Here is a 19,549-nt window from a genome sequence, read left to right as displayed (position 1 = left end):
AAAAGTGACGTTACCATGGTGACAAGACTTTCAAATGTAAACAACCGCGACGATGGCAGATTTATTGGCGAAACAAGGGATTTTCTTCGATGAAGTTGATAAAGTCTGCATTTTGGAACCGGAAATCTCGAAACAAACCAATGATTTAAAAGAAGAATGTCAGATCTACATGGAAAGTGACTTCATTTTTTAGTGGCACGAATGTGATAATGTAGTTGTAGAAATGGACGAGTTCCAAAAGATCGCCTCAAGATTCATACAAATGGTTGAAGTGTTGGGGAAAGAAGTTGAGAATCAGAAAATTCAAGCAATTGGGGCAAGGAACATACTACAAAGTATGGAGAAGCAAAAGGAGAATAACCAACAACAACTGCAGGTATTGTAGTTGTCACAATTGACGACTTTACAGTTTTTTTTAGGCTCTCATTGCCGAGAAGTCCGTCGAGTTAGAACGCCTTAAAATCCAACTAAACTCGTTACAAAAAACAGAAATGGAACAGAATGAAATAATAAATGAATTAACACATTAGTTTATTTAAAATCATTCTTCACGACTGCCTAATGTACTCTTGTTCACTCGTCAACGACACTGAACAAATGAGCACGTTGATTTGTTCCGGTGAAGGACACGCAATTAGGAGTAAGTCTTCATCGCTGTAGCCAGCAGATGAGAGCGTTTGCTCCATTTGGACAAAAACGCTGATTACGTTATTCTACAAAAGAAATTATTGTTTGATACTGCATTAATTTATTGTACACACCTTGATCGGACGAAACAAAATAAATTCTGTTTCTCGGTTTGCCAAATACAACTGCATGGATCTCTGGATTTCAGGCACTCTCACTTTCATATTTTTCAGAGTTTCACTGGTCATTTCCGCTAGAAGTTTTGCTTTTCCAAATTCTTGTTGGGAGAGAATTAAAGGTGTTTCCTCGGTTGGCTTCATTTGAAGGAACTGTTCGGCCTGAGAAAAAATCGTCGTGACGAGTCGTTTGATTTAACTCTATTCATTTTATTTACCCTTCTTCTCCACTGTTGCAAATTTCCAGCCAGAACGCTGGTGGCACAATTTATAAACGCCTCACACGCTTGCTTCAACTGTTTATCAATCTCCTTCCTAGAATCAACCAAGTACTCCCGAACCCTTGGAGTTCCTTCTAAAAGAAACTCCAGAAGTGCATTATTACTTCCGAAAGTAAACAATCGATCTCGTTTAGTCAAAAGATCCATTGCAGCTTTCTGAACACTGCTAAAATCCAAGCTGAACTCTTTCACTGTAAAATCGACCTGAAAAGGAGCGATCTGTTCTCGGATGATCAATAAATGTTTGATTTGAAAGAGGCGGCCATCGATCTCCGACTGCAACATTTTTAAAAAGTTGAGAGTTTTTAACAATTAGGGAAAGAAGTAATACTTTTCGGGTTGAAATTAAATTAGCGGCGTGTTGAACAGTTTGGATACAAATAAGAAGTGCTTCTTGGGCCAACCCTTGAAAGGTTTCTCGATCGAGGCAGAAGTATAGCCGCGATAAAATCACGAGAGTCCTTTTTACTGTGGGGTACCACATTCCGTGGAGATCAGCAGGAGAATCTAACAACAATTTATTACAAAACAATCATTTTTTTAGCTACGTACTTCCAGTGTAGGACCTGAATTGAGTCATAGGGTTCGTGGAATTAATATTGGCAACTTCTTGTGATTCCATGGAGACAACAGAGGCACTTGAATCCGTCCGATCTTGTAATTCCAACGTTACATTCTGTGGAGTGTGTGTCAATAACAGAAGTTTAAACGGGAAACTCACCTCCATTTGCTCTAATTTCTCGGGGTAAGCGAGATCGCCCGGCGAAGGGTTGTACGCCAACAAATCGTGTTGGAAGAAGATGTTTGTACGGAAAACCAGGCGCTCTTCAACATCCTGAAGAAGTTGTCGTACCACGTCTGAGTACTTCGCTAAGTTATCTGTTTACAAAAACCGGAATCAGAAGTCCAAAGACATTTTTTTTCTTACCGTTGTTCAGAGTCTTCTCCGCCAGCATTTCCCTCTGTAAGATTCCGCACAATTCGCTTAAAACCTCCACGTGGTTTATCGTAATCAAACTCGGTCGCAACGTGTCGTACAAATACTGGCAAAGGACCCCCAAATACTCGCTAAAAAACGTTATAAAGGCAAGTTACGACAACCGACAACTTACTTCAATTCTGAGGAGTTCTGGTTAAAAAAATACTGATAACAACACGCCTCGTCCTGGCAAGTTTTCATAATGAAGAGACCGCATGATCGAAATAAAATGCTGTAGTCGTTTTTGTGTCGCTCTTTGAGCTCGGATAGAGCCTTTGAGACAGCGGTGCTCAAAATTGGGAGACGTTGTGAAACGTAGAACTTCTGGCAGTCGTTAATGACCGTCTGGTATTGCTCGTTTTTCTGGGATTTCTCTTCAAGATGAGTGAGAATGAGTTTGACTTTGGTAGCCGCGCTTTGGAATTTGCCGTAATACAGAGAAAACGCATTGTCAATTGAGTCTGCAGAGCTTGAATTTAAAGGGACAATGTTAGTTTTAGAATCGACGTCTAGAACTTGTTTTGTCGCCTCTATGATGACGGTGCTTACAGTTTTGTAGATTTTATTAAGCGCACTGACTAGGAGACTCTCAAATTTCATTTTATAAATCCTTGACTCTTTAAAATGCATCTACAAATGGTTTCAATTGTTAAAAGAACAGTACATGAAGTGGTATTACGTGGTCAGCTAAATAATCCATTGCCGCATCTATACTATCCAATAATTCAATATACTCTTGGCTGTTGACCCTGTTTGAAAGTCTGTCCACACTGTCTTGAGTGGGCTTAAAAATGAGAAAATAATGTAACTTCTCTTTTAGGCTCTTTTTCTTCTCTTTTAAAATCCGCTGGTGTGTCATCAGTTGCTCACTCAAGTTGTGCAACGAGTCAGTTTTAGCAGTGACTTGCAAATACTTGTTTCGCAGATCTTGCAGCAAATTTGAGGTTTCATTGGCCTAGAAAAACTTTAATATTTAACACCCACAATAATTGGTTCTTACGCAATCAAAAAGTCTCTGACAGTCAGAGCTCTGCTGACACAGTGTCTCATAATAGTTTTGGTACTCCTTCAAGTTCTCATATTTAATTTCATTTTCAGATGCTACCATCCACTTAATGTAAGCTCTGTGGCTATCAATTTCCGGCATGGCGTCTTGGGGTTCATTTTCACTTTCAGTTGTTTCCTCCTCAACTCGACTCTTAATTAAGTCTCCAGCTTGGTAGACCAAGTCCAACTGCTCGTCAGTCAAGGGGGCTAACGGATTAGTGTTGGACTGCCAATTAGTCACATTTTGTTGGATCTGAAGGTCCACTTTGTCTTCAGGGGGGCGATTCATCGTGACTTTTATCCTAAACGCCCGTAAATCTAAAAATCATAGCCCTTTGTTTTGAGGTTATTATTGCTGACGTTTAACGTGGTGGGGAGACCACGACCTGCTGTATATCTACGACCTGTGCATTCGTGTAGTTCCACTGTTTCTCCGCATATGCTTTTGAAAGCGCTGCTGCTCGGGCACTTTTGGGAACATTTTACCATATTGGGTTTATTACCAACATTGTTTTTGACATTTCAAATTTTAAGTTTGAATATTGAAATTATTACACGTTGTTTGTTGCTTTTTCAAGTTTTCGTTGTGTGCTTTGTTTACGATCGTTACTTTGTTCTACGTTTGTGTTTTTTGTAGCTTTCAAAAGTCAAAAATCTTACTAACCCCAAAATTCAATTTGTCAACAATGTCAAAAGCGCCCGAGCAGTGGCGCCCTCCTCGGCAAAAAAATGCGTTTTCTCAGAAACATTCTTGATGCGGGGAAATGAGATTTTGCACAGGTCGTAGATATACAGCAGGTCGTGGGGGAGACATTTTATAGGCACTTGTTGGGATTGGTCGATGATTGCGACCTCTGGGTTTTTGTCACAATACTTATTGAAAGATTAATAAAAAATAAAATTTGTCTGTCTATTAAAGAGTAAGCTAAACATTGATTCACTTATTAAACACGTTCAACAAAATGCGTCGAAATCGAAACGTCTCTAATTAAACTATCAACTAGTTCTATCTACCCCGCAAAATCGCAATCCGACTAACAACGCGTCTAAATAAATATGATCACAAAACGATTCTGCACTTATTAAAATTAGTCCCAAAACCAAAAAAGTTGAAAGGAAATAAACTGACCACTAAAGGGACTAACGTGTAAAGATATTATTAACTAAGCTCCGCTTGAATTACACTTATTAAACGAGTCTTAATTCAAACGAAAGTAGAATCGTAAAACTCGAATAGACCAGCAAAATGTACACTTCACCGAAACGTTTTCACATATAAACTTGTTTAGCACCTACCTTTCCATTCTAATCCAAGACGGACAATTTCACTTCACATACACAAACACATCTGTCTCTCTTGACTCCCAGAATTAAATTGAATGAAATGAAGGTGATTAAGTGATTACCAAACCTCGATAATCGAGTAAAAAATTGTCCTTCAGGTTTACTTATTTGCTGACAATTTAAAGCCGACAAATTTTGTATGAATTTTTGCGCGTTTTGGAAGCCGAGCGTGAAACGTTCCATTTTTTATGAAATTTTGCGGTTGAAATATAAGTCAGAATCTATAGCTCTAGATAAATAAAACTGAAAACAAATACAAGAATGTGCGAAACCATCGCTATCTCAGAGATTCTAACTTGAAAAAGAATTAATGTGCGACAATCGAAATTCGACTGTAACTTGTAAGATGGGCAACTGTATTGTTGGTTGCCTGTTTTACTGCTGGTTGGGGCTTGAACTTTTGTGTCTGTAACATTTTGATAGATGTCGCCATTATATGTGGTCGGAGAATAATTTTCAAAAATTTACTGTACTGTGGGTTCTCTATGCATCGACGTGGACGTTTAAGGTTATGTTTACACGCAATTTTACCCCAAAATGTTACATTTCAAAAGGATACCCCTCATTAAAGTGGATGGGCGTTTTATGTCAGTGAAGCGTAAATACCCCGTCGACCCCAACCACGTTAAAGAATTACCAGTTTTTGAGTATGGAGTCAGTAAGGAGTCTTATCGGCGTGTTTTCGTATGGGGCAATCTCCTCACGGGAGCTCTAGGAGTGCCTTATTTAAAAAAGAATGAGAATACGTTACGACGAGAGGCGGTGACATCGCCTAAGCGGCTTGGCTTTGCTGAGAAATTTCCAGTAGGCGCCCCCATCATTGTCTTCCATTTTTAACTCCTTTTTATAGGTGACAACGGTAGCCTGTGGTTTCGGCTTCACTGCTTTTGTTGTGGATGACAGGAAATTATACGGAACCGGGCTTAACACAGACTCGCAAATCGGCCGGCATGAAGTTCGCAGCGGACACCCTCTTGAAGTAATTTATTTCCCTCAACCAATTTTCTTACCTCTAAAAAACCCCTCAACAACTAAAATTAAGAAGTTGGCTGCCGGACGAGCCCACCTTGTCGTTCTAACCGACGAAGGTTTGTTCCTTTTAGGCAATAACTCTTATGGACAATGTGGCAGAAAGATCATCCAAGACGAGGACTATTTCTTGAGCAATTTCATAAACCACGTGCCTCAGCTAGATGGCAAAACCGTCACAGACATAGAATGTGGTCAAGATCACACTCTCGCCATCACGTCCGATGGATGCGTCTACTCCTGCGGGTGGAGCGCCGATGGTCAAACCGGTTTAGAAACATTCAATAACGTCAGTCGCTTCAGTCAAGTCCGAGGCGACATCGAATCCGAACGCATTGTAAAAATCTCATCAAGATCTGATTTTGTCTTAGCTTTAAACGACAAGGGCGAAGTCTTCGGTTGGGGGAATACTGAATACGACCAAATTTCCACAAGAAACGGAGACCAACAAATCAGTCGTCCAACATATCTCGACCATTTGAAAAATGTCGGGAAAGTTACAAATGTAGCATCGGGAGGCTCTTTTTGTGTAGCACTAAATGAAGATGGGGAGGTTTTTGTGTGGGGATTCGGTATTCTAGGGGCTGGACCCAAAGTTCAGCAATCATCTAAACCGATTAGGTTACCCTCCACATTATTCGGAAGGAATGATTTTCAACCCGATAATAAAGTCGTGGATGTGGTGTGTGGGTTGAGTTATGCGATGGCTGTGACCAGTTTTGGGGATATTTATGCTTGGGGGAGGAATTTGAGGAGTTGTTTGGGGTTGGGGAATGAAAAGGACCAATTTTTCCCGTTTAAAGTGTCTTTGGGGGGTTACGGCGAGCGGGTTTTTTGTGGGTGCGACCACACAGTCGCGATTTGTAAACCGTTCATTTAAAGTAAATGAATAACAACAACCAAAGTGGTTTTTAAGTCATTTTATGTACAATAAATATAAATTAAGAATAATAAAAGTGCGTCTTCTTTATCTTCTATACTTTATCCTTTGATGACAGCAATTGGCCTCAATTTAATACACTTTTTGCTGATTCCTGCGGCGTGACAAGTATTCACGACATCAGTTACATTCTTGTAAGACTCTGGTGCTTCCTCCATGACAAGTTTCGGCGACGCTACCCGAATGGAAATTCCCATGTGATCCAACTTTCTTAAGACGTCAGTGTAATCCAAATTTCTTCTAGATTTCGCTCTGGATAGAGCTCTCCCCTATACTTACAAGTTTAAACAAATTAAACGAGATACTATCAACTTACAGCTCCATGACACGTGGATCCAAAAGTCTCCAACATCCCCTGTTCAGTTCCTGTGAGAACATAGCTGCAAGTTCCCATGGTTCCCCCAATCAGAACAGGCTGACCTGTCAATTGATAATCAACTGGGATTAAAGGATGATGAGGAGGAAACGCTCTTGTTGATCCTTTTCTATGCACCAAAAGCGTTTTTGGTTTACCATCAACGATATGTTCTTCAACTTTGGCAATGTTATGTGAAACATCATAGATAACATGCATATCAAGGTCATCAGGAGCCATATTGAACTGCTTAGCAAACGCTTGTCTGCTGAGGAAAGTCATAGAGCTTCTGTTGACCCATGCGAAATTGGCTGCAGCCGCCATGGACTTTAGGTAATCTTGGCCTTCTTGCGAACTGATTCGAGCACAGGCTAATTGACGGTCGTTCGTTTCGATTTTGTCTCTTTTCATGGCTTTTTCCATCTGGACGAGGGCGTCAGTGGCGACTTGATGTCCGAAGCCGCGACTACCGGAGTGGATCATAACGCAAATTTGACCTTTCTCTTCAATTCCCATTTTGCAGGCGGCCCATTTGTCGTAGATTTCGTCGACTACTTGGATTTCCGCGTAGTGGTTGCCCGCGCCCAACGTCCCAAGCTGTGGAAGACCTCGTTTCTTCGCTCTCATGCTCACTTTAGAGGAATCTGCATTCAACATCCTACCATATTCTTCACAATGTTCTTTGTCTTCTGCCCAAATGTAGCCCTCACGCAACGACCAATCCATCCCCATTTCTAGCGCCTCTTCCAAGTCTTTGGCGTTCATTGGAATAATACCTTTGGAGCCCACTCCCACTGGAATGTGGTCAAACAAGCTCTGTGCTAGCTGTTCTTTCACAGGGAGCACATCTTTCTCAAATAAATTTGTACGCAAAAGACGCACCCCGCAGTTAATATCAAAACCCACTCCCCCAGGTGACACTATAGAATCTGGATTATCCATATCAAAAGCTGCCATATTACCAATAGCAAAACCATAGCCTGAATGGACATCTGGTAGACCCACAGACTTTCCTACTATTCCAGGCAACGCCGCAACGTTTGCAATTTGTTTAACTCCCGGAAGAAAGCCCCCAGCCATTCCAGGCCTACACGCATTGCGTAATTCTTCTAACATTAACTTTTCCAGAGTTTGATTCACGTAGAATATCCCCTCGACGTTCATGTTGGGTTGAAAGCCCTTTTTGATGCGCCAAGAGTAGGAATTTATTTTTTCCAAGTATTCTAGTTCTTGATTGTATTGTCGGACAACCATTTTTGCAGTTTCACTCACGTTACACTGAAAATTAAACCGATTAAACCTGGAAACCGACACTTGTCAAAAATTTGAGATTGTGTTTACACCGGCTGTCATTGACGTGAAGTTAGCATCAAATTACCATTTCAATCCAAATCGAAAAAAAAACAAAATTGTCGATTTATGTATACTTTTTACACTTAAAAATCTCATTGGAATAAGTGGAAGCTGAGAGAGAGAGCTCGTTAATTCCGAGGAAATGTTACAAAAATAAAAGTTTTTATCCGCAATTTTGAAATTTTGCTCTTCCTGGGTGGTACGCCCGTTAAACTGACAGCTGACGTTTCTATACAAACTAACCTCATTTTTTTGTTTATTCTGTGAGCACATGTTCCTTCGCCATGGGTGAAGTTAAAACCGAGCCCCAAGAGGCCATGGAGGTGGAACCCACTGAAGAATTAACCTATGAAGAAAAAGTTAAAAATTGCAACACGATATCCAAACCAATGGCATCAAAGAAACTAACCAAAAAATGCTACAAGTTAGTAAAAAAAGGTAAACACGCCGGTTGTTTAGATTTGTTTATATCACTGTTTTGTAGCCGTTAAACATAAAACGTTTGTACGAAATGGTCTGAAGGATGTTCAGAAGAGAATCCGTAAAGGGGAAACTGGAATTGTCATTTTTGCGGGGGACGTCACCCCCATTGATATAATGTGTCATTTACCGGGCGTGTGTGAAGACAAGGACATTCCGTACGTGTATGTTCCCAGTAAAAAGGATTTGGGAGCTGCGATGGGGATATTGCGTGGCTGCATGTTGGCGCTGGTGAGGCCCCATGACGATTATCAAGACGTGTTTACTGAACTAAAAGGTGAAATTAAGCATCTAGCTGTAGCTTTGTAAGTGAATAAAAGAAATTTAATACAAATATTTATTAGAATAGCAAATTATTGCACACATACATGATTGTTGATTAGGTAGATTACACATCTTCCTATACCTTAACATAAATGGGGGAAATACCTGATAAAATCTATATTCCACACGCGTTTATGTTGGGTGCGGAGTTCTGAAGGGTGCTCAATCGAGAAGCTGTAAGCATCGTGGAATATAAATTTTATAACAGAATTGGTGTTACCTAATTGAGTAGCAAAAGCAAAACTGGAAAAACTCGTCGTAGGCTATACTCCTTTCGAGCTCGTGCTGCCGTAACTAAAACTACTCTAACGTAACACTCTGTATAGTCCACACTAACTTAAAATAATGAGAACACATAAAGTGACAAGTCTGCTTGATAAAGAGCGAACTCGTCATCAATTAGTTGGTCCTAAAACGAATAAATCAAAATACAGTGAAACACTGATCTTCAATATTCGCACATGAGTAGAAAAATTCTTTAATAGAGTAAATGGAGTCGAAAAGACTAGACGGACCTAATTTCCCCTAAAACTAAAATTGACGCATCTACTACATGTAGAAAAATAGGTGTTTTTGTCTTCTTTCCGTCACTGATGTTGCTAATGACTCCTCTACAGCTGCGGCGCTCTTAAGCCCACTAAATACAGGTCAGTCTAGTCGTTTATATACTTACGTATCTACATTAAAGTCATGCAAAATACCGCATTTTCCCCACTCTAGGGGAAAAACCCGTCATTTTCCACCACCTTAACCTACTGTGCAGTATACAGGGTGTGCCAACGACACGAAAAACACAGTCGCAGCGTCGCCACATCTCGTACGTCGTGGCCACTGCACTTATCCTACGAATATGTTAAGACAGTAATGAGAGAATCGGTGAAATGAGTAAATGTAGACAGTCACAATTGGCTGGAGGACAGGGCCGGATCCGACTCTGATTTCCGCGAGAAACACAAACAACCCGACGTCGATTTGATCGTGGGTTTGAGTTCTTTGTCGCGTTCGGCTAAACACTTTTGATAGTAATCGTAATCTTTCAAGTACCACACAGGGGGCCACCGGTGCTCCACGAGATACGCTTGGTTGTCGGGGTGTAAGAGACGGAGGCTGCGAGGCGACATCCTGCAGAGTTTGTTATAGTTGACACACAAGTGGTTCATGCAAAACTCTGCTAATTGATGACCGTTGTGAAGCTGAAAACGAAGAATCACTGGAAGTTAACACAAAGTGAGGTGTACCTTGACGGGTTCCAGTAAGCGAAGACATTGCTCAATGGCTTCCGACGGTTGAAGACATTCCAAGTCTTCTATCACTCTTTGTTCGACCAAATTTACGAGTCGGGGTAAACACAGCCGGTTTGCTAGCTCCAGGAGATTTATGCAACGGACAGCGGAAACTGCTGGGACTTCGTCGGTGTACAAGAAGCAGAGGAGTTTGTGGAATGTATACTCGCGGACTCCTGGGAACTCGATCTAAAACGTACATTTAGACTGACGATTTATAGTTATGGTTGAACTTACCACTTTGGCCTGGCTCTCGCGGAAGTCCCCGCTGAACATGGCCTTCATGACGTCGCACCTTGCCGTCAACATGGCTTTATGAGCAGCACAGGCTCCGTCATCTAGCTCGAAGATAACATCAGCAAATAGTCCCTGATCCAAACAAATATCTTGGAGTCTTCTTTTCAGAAAGTTTTCGTAAGTCTCATCAGGATGATCAGGTCCGACAAATGGATGCTTCGTGAGTAAAATGAGCAACTGCGGCAACTCCAAGAACTCTGCTGCTTCTCTTGTCTCTTGGAGATTAAGTGCGCTCCTGTCTATCGTCCCAGTATAAGCGAACTGCAAGCATTGATGCATCGCCGCAGGAGTCACCAACTTGCTCAAGGTGACAACAGTCTGTCCCTCAGGTTGCACATTCCTGATACAGTGGAAAGCAGGATGGTCTAGCTCCCTGGCAGAGGGTAAAGCCTGACAACTCGCTCGTCGCTTACACGTCTTTTGTTCGGCGCGAACGAGACACTCCGTGTCGTCGGCAAAGTCCCCCAAAGAACTAACCATACTAGAGTCGCTGGTGCTGCGAGCCATAAGATCGGCGGCGAGGAGGCGATAGAAAGCGCGACTGGACGCCGCTAAGACGAAACGATGAGCTGGGAAGCCCACAGAACCGACTACGAGGACAATGTCGGTATGGGCGCGCCCTAAATATAGTTGGTGCATGTGGTCAGAGTAGGAACCAGCGACGATAAGGACTTCAGGTTTCATGGGAGGCGGCGGCTTGAAGGGGGCCTAACAAAAAAAAAGTAGCCTAGGTCTAACACGCTTTGATTCACCGACCTGCAAAAGGGGGCGTTGCACCTTCTTAAGATTGGTCATCCAGAACCTTTGTTGTCTGCGTGCGATGAGGGCGGCTCTGATGGCGTTTTCAAACACTTCGTTAACTCCATAATACGTAAGTACCGACGTTTCGTAATAATACACCCCTAATTCCCTCGCGACATCCCGAGCTTCGTCTGGCATCACCAGGTCGCTTTTCCTGGTGGCTCTGACGAACGGACTCCTGTCTCTGAAATAGCTCAAATAGGCCTCGTCCCTGTACATGTACCTCAGATCGCTCTTGCATCCGACTAGTAACACGGGGGTGCTCGGACAGAAGCGGCGGATTTCGGGGAACCACATAAGTCGGCAGTTTCGAAGCGATACAGGGTTGTTGATGCTGAAACAGAGAAGGACGACGTCGGAGCGGCCGTAAGCGAAGCGTCGGTCCTTCTCGTGGTCTCCGAAGGTATCCCATAATCGTAGCGACACGTTGACACTGTCGACTACTTCCCAGGAGCGTTCGAGAACGTCCTTGTAGATGCGGTATTGGTCGATGGCCCATACCGTGGGGACGTGGGTCGCGAGAAGTTGGGCTAGAGAAACTTGCTTGTTGCAAGCACGGGCGCATATCAGACGGGTTTTGCCAACGGCTGTGTCGCCAACCACCACGCACTTGACGAGTTCCTGGTGGGGTTGTTCATTATCCATCCCCGACGAACGCTGCGGCGACGATGGCCATCACAACACGGCCCCCTAAAACAACAAGTCCCTAATTCCCACACTCGTAGTTTGTTGATCCTCTCCAAGTAATAAACAACACTGAAGAACTAATTGAACTACAAAGAAGACTATAAATAGTACAGCTAATAGAGCGTTATTTCATGCATTTTCATTGTATTGCGTTTATCTCTATGATTTACAACACAACAATTTCGGTCCAAGAATAAACATGAAATATATTTAGACATGTCAGCATCTGTTTTTACGGCGTAATTGTTGTAGCAAAATTAACTTACGTGTTGACAAATTAGCACTTTTTGTTTATTTTTCTTATGTCACTCACAAAATCAAGTTATTGCACGCCAATATCGAGCCCCACATTGAACGAGTCTTATAGCAACTGACAACAATACAAAAATTTCAACTACAGTTGGATTTAATTAATTCCATGTAAATTTATTTGTCGCGTGATTTAAGAAAACGCACAACGTTGCATGCAAATAAATGAGAGATAATTTTTAAACTTCACGTTAAAATGCGCTTTTAAGTTGGTACAATCGTTGAGGCTGATCTTTTTTTACCAACAAATCGAAATAAATTGGATCAATATTACCAGTTTTAAAAATACAAACTTCATGTTTTGCCTAGTTACTAATTATAAAATATGGGGGTTGTTTCTTTCGTGACTGCTGTCACAATTACGTCAAATAAAAAGAATGATTTTCTTTTTTCGTACTTAAGTATGTTCTAAAGTCAATGTTCTCTTAAATGAACCCAATCGAAACGATGGGTCGGATACAAATAAAGCACAAACTTGTGTGAATTTCGATCAATGTATGATTGCGACGGTGGCGGTAAATATGGGAATTAGAAACTGTAGCGTTTGAGTATTTCTGGTTCAATTTTTCAAACACTACCAACTTTAACATGGAAAAAATGTATAAACTATAATTCTTTTAAAATGTGAAAAAATTACAGTTGTGAGAGTGTCGTTCAGTTTTGAAAAACAAGTGATTTTAACCTATTACGTTATTTTGAGAGTTAATAGAGACTCTAATATAGAACTAAAATTCAAAAACAGAGAATTGTGGTAAAATTCAATAACTTTCGTTCCTTTGCACTAGAGCGTGTTTTTGTAAGTTATTAAATAATATGGCCTGCAAAAAAAAATTGCAGATACTCTTATCGGAGTTATTAACAGAAACATTGTAGCTTTTGCGACTTTTTGAGAGAAGAGTTTTATCAAAAACGAAAATATACTAATTTGATGAGATTTCTGAAATTTTTAGAGTTAAGATAAAACCCGAAATAAAACTATAAATTTATGATCGTTTCCATTTTATAGTTAATTTAAACAGTTGTCAATAAGAAAATTGTTAAAATAGTATTGTTCAACCAGCTCGCGTCCAAAGTAACATTCAACAGGCTTGGAGCCCTAAAATTTTCGAGCTCACGGGGACCTGATAAATAAACCTTGTTTTGTTTTACCACAAATTGGACTGATTACTCTCTGGACTTATTACTCTTGGAGTCAACGTTCTTGGAATTAACGCAACAAAGGCTTAGTTGGACCAGGTCCAAAAAAAGCTCCAGAGGTGTTTTTTTCTCAGAATTTATTGACCGTCCCATCGCGTTTTTGTGGACAAAATCGCATTATCGTTGATGGGTGCGAAAAACAAGTGCATCCACCTACACCAACCATGTGAATAATTTTGATCAATGCATGATTGCAGCGCAATTGTTTGTTTTTTTCTCGTCTGTCAGTGTTCGCGACGAACATCGCACCATGGGCGTGTTTCAGGGAGACCCAACACGGGTTCAGCCCTACGATTATGTAGAACCTCACCCATTTTCATACTTACATTCATCAGTTTGGCGAAAAAACGTAATCGTGGAGCATTTACACTTTGAAAAATGACGACGCACTGCACTGACCCGCCTCCGCGACGATCTCGAGCGTACTGACTTGACTCGGCGGTGACGTCGTCGTTACAACACTATTTGTTCAAATCGACGCTAATTTGTGGCCAGCAGCCGCTAAACATAACGATTATCGAATAAAACATTGACAAAAACAAAATTGACGGGGGTTTTCGAAAAAAAAATCGCAAGTTTTTTTTAAAGAAAATTGCCTCGTGTGGAGGCCGTCTCCGTGGAGCGACGTTCTGCCTTCGACGACGACGGCGACGTGCAAAAATAATGAAATAATACCGATTGATTTTTCCGCGTCGTGACGTCAAAGCTTCGCCGAGGTCGTCACAGGTTCATTCGGGAGTTTGAACTCGGGGCCGTGCAGAGCCGTAACGTAATGATTTTGCCGCAACCGCCCCTCCAGACGGGAGGAGATGCAGAAGGTGCAGGAGGGTGGGGCCGTCCCTGATATGCACAGGGGACCCAACGGAAAGGATTTGCGCCGATGTCGGGGGATAAAAGACGTGATAATAATAAAGTGACGATTTACTTTCCTTATTTGAAGGTTTGACAGCGCAATTGGCTTGGCAGCCGAGGAAAGGATCAACGCGATTTTGAAACTTCATGAAATAAGAATGAAGTATTTAGTTGGCGTGTTTTTACTATCCGTGCCCTTGTCTGATAACTTAAATAAAAAACGAGCATGTGATGGCAAACACACTCGAGGCGTAGCAACAGACACATAAATTTACCACGTCCTTAAGTCCATAAAATTGGCTTTTATTAATGTTTGATTCGTCCCATTGAGACAATCAACCCCAATCAATAACCCCTTCAATTAAGCCAATAAAACTCACCCAATCATGGTACGATTTATTGCATTAATAATAAAAAATTCTAAATAATACTCAATAAATTAGTTACAACATACAGAAGCACCGTAAATATTTTAGCACGTCAATGACTGCAGGATTCTCTGTAAATTCTGGAAATCGAGCTCCAAATTCACAATTCCAGTGTGGTCCCCTGCGGGTAGACAGCTCTTCGGAATTTTCACGAAGCCAACTTTGACCGCTTTACTCTCATTCAAAGCTCGTGTCATCTCATTGGTTGGGAAAACGGCGAAATCTGCCTCGACCCGCCCACCCATCTTTCTTTTGATTATTTCTTGTGCGACTTTATTCTGTAAATCGTGCGCTCTTTGACTCAGATCCAACAATTTGTCTTTTTCTTCAGCAAAGTGCTTCTGCCACACCGCTGGTCCGTTCCCTGGCTTGACTTTGTAAACTTGAGGGAATTTCGGCTTGGCTAGGGTCATCAAAATCTCTTGTTTCATAGCAGCGCCTTCTTTGAACAACGTATCCAAAACTTCGTCAGGTGTTGTCTTAAACGACGGCAATGGAGTGAGACTCTCCAAATCTTTCTTCAGTTTCTCGGTTTCTAGTTTGATTCTTTCGTTTCTTTCTTGATGGAATATTTTGCGGAGGCTGTCGATCTCTTGGAGGAGAAGCGGTGAGTCTCTCACCACGGCCGGGAGACTCGGACCCACTGAAGATTGAAGTGAAGATAGCTGCGAACCGGAGGTGCTCTTAGACATGGAGAGCTCCATCTGAGTTTTCTTTGACAGCAACTTCAACTTTTCTTTCATTTCTCCCTTTTCGTTCTCGAGGGAATCTATATCTGTTTGTAGATGATCCAAGGTTTCCTCAAACTCTTTTTCTTTCTTTTTGTAGTTGTTATGTGCTTCTTCCAACTTTCTTTGGAGTTTTTCAATTGTCAACTCGTAATCTTTATTGACGTTTCCTAGCTTCTTCTCTGCAAGCTCTTTCCTGATTGTCATTTCAGAAAACTGCTCTTGTTTTTCTTTCAGGGCTTTACGCAGCTCCTTAATATCGGATTCTTTGTTCTCTAATTTACTGGTAAGAGTTTTAGTTTGTTCCAGTTCTCTTTTGACGGAATCGGCACGAACTTGGATCGGAGGCGCAGGCTGAAAAAGTTAATTTACATATTTACGTAACTAAATAAACTCAATTTAAGAGAACAGACCTTCTCTTCATTTTTATTAGCTGTGGTGATTTCGAACTCGTTATCTTGCAAAAACTGTGCGATTTGTGTAATCTGCGTGACTATAAAACTGAGAGAATTTTTAACGCTCTGAACGGGACCTAAATCGTCCTGTTCGTAGACCTTGTCGCTAGCATTGAGTGCGAGTTCTTTGATTTTATCCTGCGGAAGTCCTTTCTCAAAGTCTGGAATCGAAAATTATGAAAACGTTTTTTCGTTTTAAGAGCCACCAAACCTGCGCTAGAAGTCATCGTCAGCACGGCGTTCTTGACTATATCCTGCAATGTCTTGAAAATGCGCCCTGTCTGTTGGTAGCACTGATACAGATTTTCAGACACCTCTTTATTAAGTCCAATGTTGGCAACATTGGTGTCTGGAGGAATGCGACGCTTGATTAGTTTCAACTGTTGCTGCAGTTGTTCTGAAGTTGTTATAATATGTTGAGCTAGCAACCCAATGTCGCCAACATTGCTAGTCTGAAATAAATGAATTAGTTCCAAGAGTGCAACCACTGTATCTACTGACTTCTATTAAATTTCTGATGACCATAGAATCGTTGCTAAAACCGTCGCAAGCACACAATAAGCTCTTGACGTTGTCAGAGAGAAGCTGAGTGTGATTGAGACGGTTTTCCGGTCCTAAAAGCACAGGAAATAGCGTATTGAAGTAAGCAACACACTTTTCCAAAGCTTCTGTTGGCACATTTTCATCCAATTGATCGCGTTTGACCAACTCAACAAACCCATCGATGATTTTCTCGTGTGCTGCCATCTCTGGGAAAGTCGCACCCACTTTAAGTAGGGCCTCGGTTTTGCAGGTGTTAAGAGCGTAGTAGTATTGGTGTAAAATAGACTGAAAATGATGGAAATGAAGACAAAAACGTTGTGATTTTGTGGTCAACCTGTATAGCGTAGATGTAGAAGGACGCGCGGCATCTGAAGGAAAACTGCTCCACTGCATGGCCCTTCAAGATGGCGCTTCGATCGAACTTTTCCACTGCAGGGAACTTATCTTTGATTTGTCCCAAAAGAATCTCGGTTTTCTGTATCATTCTTGGTACCAACAGGAGCACTAAAACCGCATCGTGGTCTCCGCCTCTGTTCATGAACGACTCCGGCATGTACGAAGTTAGATACTTAATATGAGTCTGTAGCTGCAGGATGTCAACTCTGCGCAACTCTAGATCTATAGCTTTCGTATGGGCTTTCGTTTCATTGAACATCTTCGTGAAATCCAAGATTTCCGGTGGCGCAGTCATCGGCTTACTTGGTTCAGTTTCGAGTCTGCTCTGTAACTGTAAAGATTGCTCTTGAAGCTTCTGAACCAACTCTCTAAATTTCCCCAGAGTCGCCTCCCGATCCGCTATTGTTTCTAAAGCTGCGTCTCGATCGCGCATCGCTTGTTTAGCAGCAGCACGCGCCATGTCAAGATCTTCGCGAAGTTCTGCCTCTAGTTCCGCGTTACTTTCAACAAGTTGGTCGTTCATGTCTTGGAGAGCTTCCAAATCGGACACTTCCTCACGAAGTTGGGCGACTTTCTCCTCAAGAGTGAGTTTCTGCTCACCGAGAAGGATTACCATTTCCTCGGCGCCCACAGCTGCGTCTACTTGTTCTTGCAGATCGGCGATTTGTTGCTCCATTTCATCAACGCGAGCACTCAACTTCTCTTTAGTTTTTCCCAATTCTACAATCTCGGACTTTTTCTGGTCTATGTCCTTGAGGAGTTTCCCGTATTCGTGTTTATCATGCGCTGATAAGTCTCTCAGTCGCACTAGAGTCTCTCGGAGTCTGGCGTTCTGTTGTTGGAGCTGTTTTACTTCGAAAGTTGAGACTTCTTCGCTTCCAGAACTCCCCCCGGCTAAACAGAAAAGTGAGAGAAGTCAAGGCGGTACTCATACTTACATCTCTCCTGCATTTCCGTTTTGAGGATTTTCAAGTCAAGAGTGACTTCCTCCAGCTTTTCTTTACACACTTCAAGCTCTAGTTGGATGGTCTCTGCTTTTTCCTCCGCCATCTCCTTGTCGAGAGTGGCCATTTCGACTGCTTCCGCTAAATCAGCGACTTCTTCCGCGTGAGTCTCTTTGGCCTCGATGGCGTCTTTCGCATCTTGTTTTGCTCTTTGCAACTCGCGCTGTAGACTACCTTGGACTTCCATAATCTTAGCTTTAAACTCCAGGAGTTGATCGAGCTGGATCTTCAACTTGTCGAACTCCTTCAACTTCTCTCTATCTTCATGTCTCTTTATCTTCAAAGTCTCGAGTTTTTCGTTCAAGTCTCGGATTTGTTGGTTCCGGTTTTCTATTTCTTGCTGCAGCTGGATCATGTTGATTTTTTCTTCAACAGACGTGATGGGAGTGGGCGTCGTCGTAATGACTTGTCCAGGAGTGAATTGGGGCTTCAATGTCTCCACGAAGCCCGTCTAAAATTAATGTTAAGTGAGTGGTTACATTTCGGACTCAAATACCTCAACGAATGACGCGCGTTTGGGGATCTGACTCTGGTGGTCGCCGCTCTCTGATTTTTCGACCACTGGTGAAGCTAAATGACTCCTGCTGTCTACGAGTGACTGGCGACTTCCTGCAAGCGACTGGCGACTACCTGACAATGACTGGCGACTGTCGGCCAAGGACTGGCGACTACTGGCCAAAGACAAGCGCGAACTGACGGAACAAAACAAATAGATAGACACATAAAAGTAACAATGTTAGGGAAAGGATTAGTAGCGCGATACCTTGAGGCAGATAAAGAAGGGGGTCTTTTTTGAGGCGACGACTTTCGACGCACTCTATCCATGCAGCACAAAAAGATTAAGTCAAGGTTTAATGGTTAACTTTGGTTGCAACTTACGTTGTGGGTTTGGGTTTTGTACCAGCGCTATAAACAGTAAAGGGATGTAATGAATATCGTTAAATCCAAAATGAATAACGAACCTGCTGAGTCTGCGTGACTCTGGGGCTTCTCGGAGGGGCTTCCCATGGTCGTCGAGAGGGATGATCTGCGAGGGCTTCACGAACAGACCATGCTTCTCTTCACACTGAGATTCTCATCAAAAAAAGTTCGAAATTCTATGACAACTCACCTTAAAGTACTCCACCCCCTGCACAGATCCATTATTTTTACCCTTTGGTTCATGCAATTTCACCCCTATCCAAGTGTCAGCAGCAAAGTTCGTCGGACCCACAAAGGCGATCACTCCGTGGACGTCTTTGCCGGTGATTTTCACCTTTTGTCCGACTTTCAACTCCGACATTCTGCAGGTGGAGATAACCTCAAAATTGTAATGCGGCGATTTCAGACTATAGGAAAAAGCTCATTTTTTTGACGCCCGACTATCAAAATTCACTGTCATCTACTGATTACTGCCTTAGAGAAACCACAAAAACTTAGAAAAAATGACAAAGTGTCAGTTTAGGAATGACGTCTGTCATTTAACTGTCAGGTGTGACATGTAAGCAATTCACCAATGGCAGTACTTTATTCGACCATGTGACCAGTTACCTTGAAACAGGACCGTAATGTTTTTAGTTGTGATCGGTGGGCTTGAAATTCTTACGAAATTAAGTAGTAAATATAAAGTTAACAATAAAGTGTTTTTGTTTTAA

At 42.0% G+C, this 19,549-nt stretch overlaps 7 protein-coding genes across 10 annotated transcripts; 3 read left to right on the top strand and 4 right to left on the bottom strand.

The window, feature by feature from the left end:
• Positions 1-29: 29 nt before the first annotated feature.
• IFT20 (intraflagellar transport 20) lies at positions 30-530 on the top strand. 2 transcript variants are annotated; one of them, XM_088045974.1, is made up of 3 exons: positions 30-176; positions 222-376; positions 420-530. In XM_088045974.1, exons 1-3 carry the CDS (start codon positions 53-55, stop codon positions 528-530), a joined length of 390 nt encoding a protein of 129 aa, XP_087902100.1. In that variant the 5' UTR covers positions 30-52. The 2 variants fall into 2 exon arrangements, with proteins under 2 accessions (XP_087902100.1, XP_087902101.1); XM_088045975.1 differs by having other exon boundaries at positions 222-372; positions 420-517.
• Cog3 (conserved oligomeric Golgi complex subunit 3) lies at positions 515-3,510 on the bottom strand. The gene is made up of 10 exons (XM_088045964.1): positions 3,064-3,510; positions 2,743-3,018; positions 2,197-2,693; positions 2,013-2,152; positions 1,806-1,963; positions 1,637-1,760; positions 1,416-1,591; positions 1,022-1,360; positions 762-965; positions 515-713 (listed from the first exon to the last, which is right to left on the bottom strand). The coding sequence occupies exons 1-10, from the start codon at positions 3,397-3,399 to the stop codon at positions 549-551; spliced, it is 2,415 nt and encodes an 804-aa protein (XP_087902090.1). The 5' UTR covers positions 3,400-3,510; the 3' UTR covers positions 515-548.
• Positions 3,511-4,904: 1,394 nt separating this feature from the next.
• Positions 4,905-6,453, top strand: LOC148168393 (RCC1-like G exchanging factor-like protein). The gene is made up of 2 exons (XM_088045971.1): positions 4,905-5,258; positions 5,305-6,453. Exons 1-2 carry the CDS (start codon positions 4,992-4,994, stop codon positions 6,361-6,363), a joined length of 1,326 nt encoding a protein of 441 aa, XP_087902097.1. The 5' UTR covers positions 4,905-4,991; the 3' UTR covers positions 6,364-6,453.
• RtcB (RtcB RNA ligase) lies at positions 6,389-8,143 on the bottom strand. Its single transcript, XM_088045966.1, has 2 exons — positions 6,740-8,143; positions 6,389-6,692 (listed from the first exon to the last, which is right to left on the bottom strand). Exons 1-2 carry the CDS (start codon positions 8,030-8,032, stop codon positions 6,465-6,467), a joined length of 1,521 nt encoding a protein of 506 aa, XP_087902092.1. The 5' UTR covers positions 8,033-8,143; the 3' UTR covers positions 6,389-6,464.
• A 178-nt stretch (positions 8,144-8,321) lies between these two features.
• On the top strand, positions 8,322-8,945 carry NHP2 (NHP2 ribonucleoprotein). Its single transcript, XM_088045269.1, has 2 exons — positions 8,322-8,569; positions 8,616-8,945. Exons 1-2 carry the CDS (start codon positions 8,416-8,418, stop codon positions 8,918-8,920), a joined length of 459 nt encoding a protein of 152 aa, XP_087901395.1. The 5' UTR covers positions 8,322-8,415; the 3' UTR covers positions 8,921-8,945.
• Positions 8,935-13,927, bottom strand: RhoBTB (Rho-related BTB domain containing). The gene is made up of 5 exons (XM_088045268.1): positions 13,836-13,927; positions 11,272-12,006; positions 10,456-11,223; positions 10,174-10,407; positions 8,935-10,128 (listed from the first exon to the last, which is right to left on the bottom strand). Exons 2-5 carry the CDS (start codon positions 11,959-11,961, stop codon positions 9,835-9,837), a joined length of 1,986 nt encoding a protein of 661 aa, XP_087901394.1. The 5' UTR covers positions 11,962-12,006; positions 13,836-13,927; the 3' UTR covers positions 8,935-9,834.
• An 810-nt stretch (positions 13,928-14,737) lies between these two features.
• LOC148168389 (dynactin subunit 1-like) lies at positions 14,738-19,391 on the bottom strand. 3 transcript variants are annotated; one of them, XM_088045697.1, is made up of 11 exons: positions 19,027-19,391; positions 18,878-18,981; positions 18,795-18,821; positions 18,679-18,732; positions 18,412-18,607; positions 17,850-18,366; positions 16,850-17,805; positions 16,474-16,800; positions 16,184-16,424; positions 15,931-16,133; positions 14,738-15,871 (listed from the first exon to the last, which is right to left on the bottom strand). In XM_088045697.1, exons 1-11 carry the CDS (start codon positions 19,195-19,197, stop codon positions 14,834-14,836), a joined length of 3,834 nt encoding a protein of 1,277 aa, XP_087901823.1. In that variant the 5' UTR covers positions 19,198-19,391; the 3' UTR covers positions 14,738-14,833. The 3 variants fall into 3 exon arrangements, with proteins under 3 accessions (XP_087901823.1, XP_087901824.1, XP_087901825.1); XM_088045698.1 differs by lacking the exon at positions 18,679-18,732; XM_088045699.1 differs by lacking the exons at positions 18,679-18,732; positions 18,795-18,821.
• Between the last annotated feature and the right edge of the window lie 158 nt (positions 19,392-19,549).

This window comes from Gnatocerus cornutus, chromosome 9 (assembly GCF_029298725.1).
Source record: "Gnatocerus cornutus isolate USDA-ARS CGAHR chromosome 9, icGnaCorn1.1, whole genome shotgun sequence".
NCBI classification, from domain to species: domain Eukaryota; kingdom Metazoa; phylum Arthropoda; class Insecta; order Coleoptera; family Tenebrionidae; genus Gnatocerus; species Gnatocerus cornutus.
The sequence above is the reverse complement of the archived record's forward strand: the minus strand, read 5'-3'. Positions and strand labels throughout refer to the sequence as shown.